The following is a 13,223-nucleotide window of genomic DNA, read 5'->3' as shown; positions in this document are numbered from 1 at the left end:
CAACCCTGCTGCTTCCCTCCCCAGCATGCTCCCAGACCTGTCACACCACATTATTTGTAAACACCAAGGCAGCTAATATCACAGCCTGCATGTGAAAGGCACCAGGAAGCCACATGAGACAGACAGTGTGGTGTGTTCACAGTGAGAGGCAAAAGAAAGAGGCTCCTATTCATAAGCTGAGCACAATAGAGTAGTGCAGCGTTAGGGAAATTTAAGCTGGTGCTGAAAGCTAGTGTGCTTTGCTGCTCTTTTACTCAAGGGATGTCTTTTATCCTGAATTGTAATGCTTATGATATTTCAGACATAGCTTGCTTTGCTAGGTCATGTGAATGATGAGTATCACGGTATTTAGAGGTTTCTAGCAAAGGAAACGTACACGGGAATGAATGGAGATACAGATCACTTGCGTCAAGCCCAGCTTTATCAGGGGTTGGTGAGATATCTTTTTCAAGGGCCTACAGCAATTGAAAAGCAATTAGAATTTCATTGTACTTTCCAGTTCCATTAACCATCCTGTAGATATATACAAGAGTTCACAATGAAAAAGCCGTACTTTCACTGTGCAGCTGTTGAAATACGGAAGAATGGGATGGCAGCAAAGCAGATCTTCAGTCAAATACTTGGGACTTAGAGACACTTCAGGCCTAAAGAAAGAATGGAAAGTCACCCTGTCCTACCTCAAATAAAGGATATTGTTACAGAAATGGGAAATGCTTCCTTTTCCCAAGTGGGCTGGTAACAATAAAGGACAGTGTAGTGTTATAGCCAAAATCTGCCCTTTCTAAAGAAACAGGTTCTGTTCATTGTCCAGGACATGTTTTTTCTTCTTAGAAGAGTTTATTCATCACTGATTTAAGAGTGTCAGACCTCTGCACAAAGGGTTTTTTCTTTTATCTGCAAGACTGGACAAATGGGGAGAGCTCTAAAACAGTGAGATGAAGGAGAATCGTGCACATCCTCAGTGTCGGAGTCTGGCAAGTCCAAAGCTGCAAAAAGTTAAGAGGGAAACAGCCTGCAGTGGCCAGCAGAGCTTCATTTGTGTGGAGGGGGTTTGCTGAAGAAGGAACATGAAGATCCCCATCCTTTTTCATCTCCTGACAGAATCTTCCTATGCAGTCCTGCACAGTGCCTGGAAAACGCTTGCAGTGAAGTGTTCCTGATTAGTGGTGCAGTTAATGAACACTGGTTTGCATCTCTTGGGGATAAATCCACCCTCTGACCATCTGTTAACAAGAGGATCTGGTTTTCTTCTGATTCACATAGATGCCAAGCAGAATTACCTTCATTTAAACCACTGGTGTTTCTTGGAGAGCAAGTGCTATGAAAAGGACAGTCCATTGGCAGGATCTCTTGATGAGTCACATTCTGTGGGGCAGAGATTAAGTACTTCTGGATGGTTTGTTCATTCTTGAACATGAGACGCCCCAACAGCTAGCCAGAATTTAGCTCTTGTTATGAAATGCCAATATGCAGCTCTGAAGCTGTTGGCCTTGCAGTTCCTGGTAATCTGCAAGTGGTCTGCTTCACCTACTGCTGGATTTGGAGCAAGTGAATTCAGTCAATTGTGCATAATTTTTTTAAATACTGTCAGGTCCCTCACAGGCAGTAACTTCTAATGCATGCAAATCAAAATTGTCCATTTCAAAGCAATCAGTAGCAAACCATCACTGGCACAGAACATTATTTATACAGCTCATAAGCGCCAGTGATGCTGGTGTATAATTCCTCACACATCACAGTAATAGAAACTGCCTTCAGGGCTGGACTTTCCAATCCAGCCTCTCTGTTTTTGAGTTGCAGACATTGTCACTTCAGCGACTGGCTACTGAATTTTGCAGGTTCAGTTTGATGCACATATGATAGCAAGCCCACGCTTGCCTGCAGATGTCAGACTGCCACCCAAATTACTTGCTCCTCTCAGCAGCAGTGAATAAAGTGACAGGATGGCAGCTCTTAGGGACTTTTGGTTCGCTCATATTCCAAATCCTTCTCTACCAATGCCTGTTTGCAGCTCTATTCTCATCCTACTCTGCACTTGCTTCAGTATGAAAACTTGAAGTCTATCATGTGCTTACATGTACAATTGCTCTTAACTCAAATTTTATTTCCATATTTTGCTCAACCACCAGTTCCAATGCATTGACTCCTGCTTGCTGTCCCCCACATGGGTTTCACTGGTCACTTTCACTGCTCAGTTTGCAGGACTCTTCTTTGACCTGGTAAAAATGGAATTCACCAGAAAATGCAAATTACCTCTTCCCATCCGTGCTAGGCTCCTAGGGAAAGTAAAAATCATTGTTTCTCTTTCCACTGTTAATACTGTAATCCCTACACCCAATAATCTTTTGGGAAGTTTAACTTTTAAAACTCTGGGCCTCCATACTTTAGCTCTCTTTGGTAGCCAAGAAGTCCATCAACAAATTGCAGTGAAACTGCAGAGGTAGGAAATGTCTGCACAAGTAACCACTTCCTGAAGAGACTCTGTTAACCAAAGGACTAATAAAATCTTGTTTAACCATCATTGAAAGACTTCTTGGTAGACAGCCAACCCTGGCTGGTCTCTTGAGTGTAGAAAGTAGTGTAGAAATGTTCCTTCTAGCATTAATCCATATCAGCTTCTGATGCCGATCTCCTGTACATTAAAGAGAAATGCTCATTTATTGGACCATTTTGAATTTTAAATAACTTAAGCTTGTAGCACATTCCCCTACTTTTAGCAGCAGCAGCCTCTGCCCTTAGCCCAGCTAAAAGAGCAGCTGTATTGGTTGGTGTTTCATACACAAGTGCAGCCTGGTCCCATAGCGCTGAAATGGAGATACTGCCTTGTTTTCATGTAGGGCTTAGGGGGTAATGGGCAGGTAGTGCCTTGTTGCCATGCTTGTGTTCAAGTCCTCCACTGATACATGTGAGGGAAGTTTCTCCCTGTAATCCACTGGCAGTCCCAAAGGTAAATGTCTTTTTCTTACACCGAGGGCAGACTCAGCCTAAGGTTGAGTTTCTGCCTTATGGAAATACAAAACTCCCACCTGAGTACTGATTAAAAAGTTGTTCTTATGCAAATCCAAATGGCACAGTGTGAAAATGCTTAAAATGAGGCCTCATCTAAGGCAATATGTTACAAACCTGTTAGTCTGGATCTGTGAAATTGTTTGTTTCAGTGAGGAGTGGAGCTTACGGTTTCCAAAGCCAGATTGGTACCTACCTGTTTCTCAGCCTGTCATCCATGTCATCTACCTTAATTTTAATTCACTTCCCCTTGTTTTCCAAGTATTTTCCCATACTATACAGCAAAGTCTTTATTACTTTATCTTGCACACCAAAGTCCATGTGTTTATATCCACTAGCTTCTTAAGCTCAATGTGTCTAAGTGTAACCTTTTGCCTACAGGTAAGAGCAAGAGGCTTTAGCATTTGGCACAAAGCTTTTCATTTCTAGCATGATGATTAGCTATTTGCTACAACTGGGCATTGAGGCCTCTATAGAAATTGATAGCCTCATCCCTGACTCTAAGGGCTTACAAATTACATGCAGTATCCAGTCAACCTCCTTTCACTCAAGTTGTTCTTGCTTGAAGTTACATGGAAAAGTCACATGTGAGGACCAGGGCTATGCCCCATCTCTCTTCAACCAGAATGACCCCTCTTGTTTGCCCGGGAGTGATGCTGCTGACTGGTGATTGCTTTCTATCTGCTTCTAGAATAACACCACATAAAAAAAAAAAAAAAAAAAAAAAAGGGAGAGAAAACTGTAACTGTTTATCGTGCCTAAGCTTGTGTAACAGGTTTTCATGTGATGATTTTAGTATTTAAAGTCTTTTTTTATTGAACTGTTTCAGTATCCAGAAAAAGACATTTCTCTTACTCAGCTTCATTAGTTATAGGAAATCACTGGATTAAAGTAGAGAGCAGATTAGCAAAAATAAACTGTAGTATGTCTTGGGCATATGGTGCTGCATATGAATGGGTTTTAACTACTTATCTGTGTAAAACAAAGAGTAGAACGAGAGATTTGTCTTAGTGTGCAATAATTACAATGTGCATTAGCTGCCCAGCTGAACAGGCAGAAACCACAAAGCCAGGGAAAGCTTTTGGTTCAGATTTGTGTGTGGTGTGCGTGCTGGTCCCCGAGATCACATCGTGTTTTCTGCCAGCTCGTGGCTGGGCACGAGGCTGGACTTAGCTAATTAACAGGATGCCTCTCCCTCCTGTCCCTTCCTTTTTGCTCCTGGTTTGCAGTGCTGGGTCAGTGTGGGTTACAGAGACTGGGATTTAGCTCACCTGACACGGGAGCGGGCGCTGGTCCAGGGACACTGCTCTGTCACATGGACCAGAGCAGCAGGGCAACACATCTTGCCAGCTGTGGGCAACCCCTGACAGCCCAGGCTTTACCTCAGCTGGAAAGTGTCCTCCACAGAGCAAATATAAACAGAAGTAATAAATAAAAGAGGCCAGAATATTGGGGTGATCTGGGGCGTATTGGCCTTCAGGCTCTGGGCACAGACAGGGCAACAAGGCCTGCCTTGAATTCAAACTCTGCAGTTCCCAGCTTTCTGCCTTTTTTTTCTCTGATAGCTATTGATTCCCTCAACCTGAAAAGTGTCAAATTGATGCCTTTTCTAAATAGGCCCAGCTCACACTAATTTGGAAACCAGTCTTGACACACAAGTAAACATTGGTAACATCCTGATGGTGCTCTACCTCTCGCTTCTCAGGAAAACTGTGCTTTTCCACTTGGGAAATGAGAGGTTTCTCAGTGAAGCAGTGATGATGACATCATCTCCATGTCTTAAAAATATTTGCTTATAAAGGGATATAAAGGTTTGCAAAACCAATAGAATCTGGTTTATGAAGTAGATTCAAAAATACCTGGAAAATTATCTGGTCTTTATCTGGGTTCCTCAGTATGTTTGCTAGCACGGATTAACAAATAATGTTATGCCACATAGCTTAAACATGCATGTCCTTGCCCATTTTTTGGGGGGTTGCTTGCCTCTGAGGTTTCCACCACGTGTTTCACATCGACTGTGAGTAAGATTCTTGGACTTCTGCCCTGGATTAATCAAACATGAATCATTGCCCCATGCAAAAAGAAAGTTTAGCCAAAAATTGTGGTGGTCCATAGAAGAAAATGGGGGAGGAGGGGGAAGGATGTTCCCCCCTCTGTGAAGTTTTAACTAATTTTATTCCTTATTTTGGTGGAAAATTTTGGGCATTAAAAGATTCTCTGACAAGGACCGGATCATCTTGTTCTTTTAAGGATTATTATGAAAAATTAAATCCCAGACATTAAGGAAAATATTCTTTCTTTTCTTTTCTTTTCTTTTCTTTTCTTTTCTTTTCTTTTCTTTTCTTTTCTTTTCTTTTCTTTTCTTTTCTTTTCTTTTCTTTTCTTTTCTTTTCTTTTTTCTTTTCTTTTCTTTTCTTTTCTTTTCTTTTCTTTTCTTTTCTTTTCTTTTTCTTTTCTTTTCTTTTCTTTTCTTTTCTTTTCTTTTCTTTTCTTTTCTTTTCTTTTCTTTTCTTTTCTTTTCTTTTCTTTTCTTTTCTTTTCTTTTTTTTTTTTTTCTCTCCTTAATTAACTGTATAGTGGTGAAACCTACCAGACTTGCAGACTTTGTATTTAGCTTATCAATAACACAGTATTGTTCTGCTTCTTTTGCAGAGTTCTCTGAAGAGGAGAGGCAGCAGAGAAATCCACAAAGAAAAAAAGACATTTACCCAGGTATGGTTTCCATGAACATGCAACTTTGAGCAAAAATCACATGACACAACTCAAAATTTATTTTTATGGGTTTTGACAGTTAATATACCATCAGGTATATTAACTTGAGTGCAATTAGGCCTTAATCTACTGAGACCTCCCAGAGATAATGTAGAAGCAATTTAGGACAAAAGTGCAGTCTGTAAACTGCGCAGCTTCTCAGGCTCATTGTGCTTGTATCCATTGATTGAGGCTGCAGGTTTGCTACAAGAGGAGCAAATCACCTTGCCTCACAAAATAATTGGATCACAGCTTAGGGACTAACTAAATTTATACACTGTGCCAAAGGTTTTGTGCTAATGAGTGTCTTGGCAGGAATGCAGTTCACACACTGCAGTGACACCTCTCGAGCCTCCTTTGATCTCCCTGATGTTGCAGGAACTTGTGCTCCCCAAAGCTGAGGTACCTCAGAGAGCCCAAGCTGCCCACTCAGTCTGTCTTTGGACACGGGTTTTATTGGAATCTTGTTGGTCAGTCCTTCTCAGGAAAGCAGTCTGCCTGGTTTCCTCTGCTTTTTGTGCTGACCGTAGGAGTTAAAGCTTTTCCCAGCACAGTTACTGTTTATAGCCATGGGGATGGGGATAGTATTTCACCTTGCTGGGAAAGGAGCCAGGAGAGACATTGTGCCTTCATTAGAGAAGGGATGCACTTCCCCTGCTGCCCCCTCGGCAGGCTCAGCGTACACAGCCGAGACCTAGGGGTTGTCTAGTCTTAAAGTCCATTGATTTGTAATAGAAACCATAATAAATCACTGCAATATGTTGAACTTGAGAGGGTAGGACAGGCAGCTGAGTGGGCATACTGCAGGACTGGCCAGTGGCCAGGGCACTTCAGCCTGCTTTCCCAGGCCATAGCAGACTGAGCGTCCTGGCCAAGATGACACAAGCATGGCTTAATCATACCTTAAAATGAGGCTCTTGCTATGGAGAATTATTTAAGTTGTCAGTCAGGTCAGAGTTTGTTTTTCTACAAGTATGTAAAATACGCAGATGAAATATATACACGTGCCCACACACATGCAAATTACTGATGAAGCTACACGAAGGTGCAATTGTGTCCATAGGGGTTTGTGAGCAGCACTGTCATTCCTTTCCTCATTCCTGGAAATACAGAGCTGTGCAAAGAGAATGGATCCTCGTGCTTGCTTCCTCTGCCCAAATCCAGGCATTAAGAGCAGCTGCAGTTTGCTTTGGAAAGCCTTAAAAAGATTTCACAAAATTAACAAAATTAACTTCACAAAATGAACTGAGTAACCAAGTGTGAGCTCAGCACAACTCACAACAAAGAGAAGTGATCCCAGAAGCCACATGGGGAAAAAAACTTTTACCCTCTACACACACATCATAACTCTTGCAAGCAAAGGACTTGGGGCTGGAAGTGAAAACCATTGCATCAGCACTCTGCAAGGTGGCCATTCAGTTTTCTTCACCAACTCTTTAGGGTAAAAAAAACTGAGAAATAACCTTATATGCTAACATAGCCCAGCCTATATGTACATGTCCTGGCTTTCTCCCAGCTACAGGATATTACCAATATCTCCAATGTCTCCAAACCCAGGCATCCATTTAGAGGTATTTGCTGGTTGAGATCAAGGCACATCACAGCACATGCCTGACCTGGTCAAGCAGCTGCCAGGTCCTGGGCATGGCCCAAAAGGTTGGTACAGACACAGCCCAGGGGGTTCAAAATGCTGCTCTTCAGGGACAGATACCTTAAATACCTGAAACAAACAAACACCCATTATATATTTTGTGACTGAGAAGGCCTCGAACTTAGATTCTGTGCATCCACCTGTGTACAGATACATACAGCATGTGGCAAGACTGGTGTTTTACTTACTGCAAGCTCATCATGAAAATTATCTGGAACTTCACACCCACCACAGGGCACACCAAGTAAATAATACCCATGAAGTTGATTGTCTTGAAGTTGTGTAAAAGCAGAATTTGTAGTAGCACTCTCCCACCTCTAGCAGTATTGAAGAAAAAAGTTTTTATTCAGCAGAATTGCAAAACGGAGCTTCTTGGAAAATACCAGGCACCAGGCAAACCACAAAGAAAAGTGGTTCTCCAGTGCAAGGTAGGAGTGCTGGCACTCAGCCAGATGCTTGGGTGCTGGTTGTACTGCCTTGTCATCAGACCTGCAACCCCAAAATTGCTTACCAGTCTTCTGCCTGGCAGTTCCCTTGCGCTGGTGGTGGTGGTAGAGGAGATGGTGTTGGCCTCTGTCTAGCTTTGTGTCTTCTTGCCAGAAAAGAAATATTGTATTGGGGAATTTTTGATCAGCTCTTCATTCTCATCACATCTCTCACACATTATGCATTTACATTGCATAATTAAGTTAATTTATTTCCTATAGATTTCATTTCTTTATCTCCACATTCTATATTTGTCTAAATTAGACAGCAGACTCGATGGGGAAGGATCTGGAGGTTTTTTCTTCTGCTTTTTTTACCCATTAACATCCTTCTGAAGTGCCATGCAGAGCCACAGTGCAATTGCATGCAAATTATCACCATGGGTAATCATTAACTCCCATTTATCCTTAATGATCTCTACACGTCCATGACAGAGCACCGTGACTGTCACATCTTTGCACTGCTGTTCTTTCTTTTCTTTATGATTTGCCCTATGTACACATTTTAAGAAAGCATGCACATACTGGATGTTTAATACAGTCAGGAGGCCATTGCCCATATTCAGCCCCTGGGATTTGAGCCTCTTGTTCCTCCAAAACCATGGAAAGGCTATTCTCCTTCTTTTTTTCTTTTTTCCCCTCTCCTGTCTTTTCATTCACAATTTAACTAATAATGAGCTATTCTTAGTTTCAGAGATTTGGCCTCTCTTAAGTTTGCCTTATATGTCAAAATTCTGCTTTGCCTGTGTGGGTGTCTCACTCTCTCACTGTTTCTACTTGGTTTCAACTGATCAAGAAATGAGTGATATTTCTGTACACAAAGTTTCAGAGGGACAGACGCATGAAGGTTGGAGTCCTACCCTTCTGGCATGCTTAGATCTGGCTGATAGATCTCTCCTGACCATTCTTTTCCTTTGGAAAAAATGCTGTCCGGGGAATGGGATGTTCCCTGGCAGGGAAGTGAGGAAGATCTAGAGCTTTCTCTCCTTTCCAGATGGGATCTATATATAGTAGGCAAGATTAACATCCATCAGCTCTGTTGTTTTGTATGAGGCTTGTGTTTGTTTAATGAAAAAAATTCTTGCTTGCTTCAGCTCTTGCGAAAAAACAAAACTTGAAAATTTGATCCTTTAAAAAAAAAATAGCTAAGACAAAACCTGGCAATAAAGTGATGCCATTAAAGGAGTTAAAAGTGGTTTTGTCCTGCAGTAATAACACACTAATTCCACAGATGCACTGAGTCGTGCAGTGATGCTGAGCAAAAACATTGGGGCCCTGACCCTGAACCCATCGAAGCCTTTCCCTTTTCTTCAAAAGCTTCAAAGCTCTGAGTGTGTTGTCCCAAGTGCTGTTATTTGTACTGTCTGAAGGGCAGTGGGTGTCTGGCTGGAGGTGCCTCTGACCCCAGGGTGGCAGCGAGCCCCTGGTGCTCCCAGGCAGAGCAGAGGAATGGGGCAGGCTGCCCCTTCAGCCAGGCATTGCTCCAGCCAGGGAGGTGCAAGGCACCAGCTACTGCCACAGACAACTGGGCCCTTGAAGCCAAAGGCAGACAAGGAGTTGGGTAAAGAATGCAGGATTACAAAGACAGAATAAAGGAAGTGTCAGACCAGCTACTAACAGATAAATAAGTAAATAACCAGGAGTAATCATCCCACCCGTGGGTTCTGATGTGCAGCACTAGCCTGGCTGTAACTTTCCTTGTGATCTTTGTATTTCCCTGAAAGCAAAACCTTGAGCTCTGGGGATAAACTGGTTCACCATGATAGGAAAAACAGAAGTAATGTGTTGCACAGCCCTGGACAAAGTTGATGCTTTAACCATACAGCCTTATCTAGCCAGAGCAACCAAAATTCAGAGTGACTGCAGTAGAGGCTGCATAGGATTTTGCCAGGTTTTAATTTGATTCTTAATTTGCACTTTTGAATTATAAAGAGAAAAGCAATTTTTAAATACATGTGTGAAAAAGAGAAATGTGTATACAAGGAGACAATAGAGAGGATAGAAAATCTGTCTTCTAGAGGCTCTGCTTCTAATCGATCATAAGTACCTTGCTTGAATTGATTTAAAACTTATATTTCTGATGCCAGAGACATGATGACCAAAATTTTAATCAACCCATGAGCTGGTTGCAATTGTGTTTGGCTCTTGATTGTCAATTAAAACCACATATTAACAGAAAGTTTGACTAATTTTTACCTCTATCATGTTTTTAACATGTGAGTTAACTTTTTTCTATTTAGCATTTTAAAGTCACAACTTGCAGCAGGCAGCATCAATCAGAAAGCTAACTGGGTTCAGATGTATGTAACCCATCACTTTTGTGTCTGTTCAGTTATTAACAGCTGAAATTAAGTCATAATTAGTATTTGTGTAAATAGAATGCAGCAAAATGAATCTAGGTAACATAGAAGCCCAGTGTGCTAGGACCTGTGCTATAGAAATTAAATCATTTCCTCAGATTACAGAGCCATAATTAGTTTCATAATTTTTTTTTTCATAGCCTGATCTGGGTGAACAATTAAAGTCAGTCATGTTTTCCTCTGAATTTGGTTTCCATTACTAGGAATTAAAACAAAATGGTGCTCATGAAAGATAACAGTGCTGCGGAGACCGAAATGAAGTTTCCATATATAATTGCACATATGTCCACATGGCCTACCAACAACGATAAAATCTGCTGTCTCAGGAGATCATCTTTCAAAGCCTGCCTTCCATTATACTGCTAATGCTGATAAATGTGTCTCTTTTGAGGCCAAGTGCCTGTATCTCCATGACAATTCATGAAAGTGATTCACGCAAAGAAATTGTTCATTGGCTTAGAATTTACTTAACCTTGTCTCTTATTTCAGCACAATACACACTGGAGTTTTCATTTGAGATGAGATGCAGTACTCTTTAATGCCCAACACACACAAAAAACCCCAAACAGTCATTCAATGCCCTGGTACTTCCTGAAAAATGCAGGTTTTCACATGGGATGGATTTGGATGTAAACACAATTTAATGAATTTTTCTTCCCTTTTTCACATGTTTTCACCAATCTTCCTTGTGAACAGTTGTTCATCCCAGAAACAGAGATCACAATCTGCTCTGTCCTAATAATAACAGCAGTAGACACAACAGTGTGTTTCCTATTTGGTAAGCAGGTTAGGAGTTTTGTCTATTTCACAGCATTATGAAATCACAGTAAGGCTTCACTTTTCAAGGCAACCATGTGGTTTAGCACACCTTTGTTGTGCTTTCTAGCTGAAGGAGCCCAAAATTTGAGATTATGATGAGCAAATTCATCTGAGTAGTCTTTGTTTCATGATGCTTAAGGGGAACAAGCGTGACATTAAAGGTAAATGGTACAAAAAGTGAATGGAACAAAAAGTGCCAGCAAATCATGGAACCTTTTCATTTGAGTCGTTATTTTCCACAAAGTTTGCTCAGCATTTGAGAAAAAACATTGTGTTGGCACTCTTGCATCACTGAACACTTGCACAGGCACACCTTTTTTTTCTCCCTCTTTAACTCTGGTCAAGCTGCTTTGCCAATTTAACCAAGACCAAGCCATGAAATGTGTCAACTGTGTGGTTTGTGCAGCTGTGTCTGTGAATTGTTTGCATACTTAACAGATACAGCTCAGAGGATGGGGAGGTGGAGATTTTGGAAAATAAGCTGCTGGTTGTTCTTCTATTGTAATATAATCTTGGGTTGGGGGGTGATTATTCTTGGCAGGAGGACAGCGCTGATTTGAAGTGCCAGCTCCAGTTTGCCAAAGAGGAGGCAGCGCTGATGCGAAAGAAGATGGCCAAACTGGGCAGGGAGAAGGACGAACTGGAGCAGGAGCTCCAGAAGTACAAGTCCATCTATGGAGATGTGGACAGTCCCCTGCCTACTGGGGAAGCAGGGGGCCCACCCAGCACCAGGGAGGCTGAGCTGAAGCTTCGTTTGAAGCTGGTGGAGGAGGAAGCCAACATACTGGGCAGAAAAATAGTGGAACTGGAGGTGGAGAACAGGGGGATTAAAGCTGAGATGGAGGATATGAGGTGCCAATATGAAAAAGAGTGTCTCAGCAGGGACCACATTTCAAGCATTCCTACCTCGCCCTACGGAGACTCTGTGGAGTCAGCCACAGAGCTACGCAGGCACCTGCAGTTTGTGGAAGAGGAAGCAGAGCTGCTGAGGAGGTCAATCTCTGAAATTGAGGATCACAACAAGCAGCTAACGAATGAGCTGAACAAATTCAAATTCGAGCCGGGCCAGGAGCCAGGCTGGTTGGATGACGCAGCATCCAAGGGTGGTGGGACCTTGCAAGAGGAGCTGAAGTCGGCCAGGTCACAAATCAATGAGCTGAGTGGGAAAGTGATGAAGCTCCAGTATGAGAACAGGGTCCTGATGTCCAACGTCCAGCGTTATGATCTTGCCTCTCACCTGGGCCTGCGCACTTCCAGCCCCAGGGACAGTGACGCTGACAGCGATGCTGGGAAAAAAGAGAGTGACAGTGAAGATGGTCGTCCGCCACAGCCAAAGAGAGAGGGGCCCATTGGGGGCGAGAGTGACTCTGAAGAAGTGTATGAGAAGACGTCGGGTTTTGGGAGTGGGAAGCCATCAGAAGTCAGCGACCTGTGCTCCACTGAGCTTATGAGAGTGAAAGAGGACGCCGAGTCATTAATTAACATCAAACGTGAGGCTGAGCGACTTGAGAGGACTGTGGAGCGCCTTATCACTGATACGGACAGCTTGATTTATGATGCAAAGGTGCATGTAACCAGCAGCCCATCCACAGGGCAGGATTTCAGAAGTGGTGAGGAAAGGGGAGAAGATAAGCATGAACCAGAGCTTCTGGATACTGTCAACACCAGGATGAAAGCTTTCCGGAAGGAGCTTCAGACCTTCCTGGAAAAGGTTGATCACATTGGAGAGGGCCTTAAGGAGCAGATGGAGGACCTCTCCCCTCTTCCCCATCTCACAGAGTCTTCCAGTTTCCTATCCACAATGACTTCCATGTCCCGAGACTCTCCCATTGGTAACCTGGGGAAGGAATTAATCACTGACTTCCAGGTAGGTCAGCCTCTTATTTGCCTTCATTCTCTTTATCGTTTCTCTTTCTTTCTGGCAATTGCTACCCTAGAGCTAATTTTCCTCACAGCTGCTTTGTTATGATTTCAGACCCGCAGTGTATTAAGTGTGTAATGTTAAACAAACACTTTATATTTTTTTTCTTTTATTTATTTTCACAACTCCTTTGATTCAGAGGCGGTTCCTCGTGGCAAAAAGGCTAATCCACTGGTGTTAAAGAGATCTGACTTGTTTTTGTCTGTAACAGCAGTGTTTCCCCATGAAAA

The 13,223-nt window shown here is 42.5% G+C and overlaps 1 protein-coding gene across 4 annotated transcripts in view; it reads left to right on the top strand.

Annotated features, from left to right (window-relative positions):
• The window catches only part of MTCL1 (microtubule crosslinking factor 1), a 102,279-nt gene that overhangs the window by 48,457 nt on the left and 40,599 nt on the right, over nt 1–13,223 (top strand). For 3 of the 4 annotated variants that reach the window (XM_030944131.1, XM_030944133.1, XM_030944130.1), the window contains exons 4-5: nt 5,659–5,718; nt 11,614–12,939. In XM_030944131.1, coding sequence (XP_030799991.1) covers nt 5,659–5,718; nt 11,614–12,939 — 1,386 coding nt within the window. Of the gene's footprint in view, nt 1–5,658; nt 5,719–7,761; nt 7,837–11,613; nt 12,940–13,223 lie in introns of all 4 variants that reach the window. The other variant, XM_030944129.1, reaches the window with a different exon arrangement.

The sequence above is a fragment of the Camarhynchus parvulus genome, chromosome 2 (assembly GCF_901933205.1).
Source record: "Camarhynchus parvulus chromosome 2, STF_HiC, whole genome shotgun sequence".
Classification (NCBI taxonomy): domain Eukaryota; kingdom Metazoa; phylum Chordata; class Aves; order Passeriformes; family Thraupidae; genus Camarhynchus; species Camarhynchus parvulus.
Note: the sequence above shows the minus strand (reverse complement) of the source record. Positions and strands in the feature narration are given on the sequence as shown.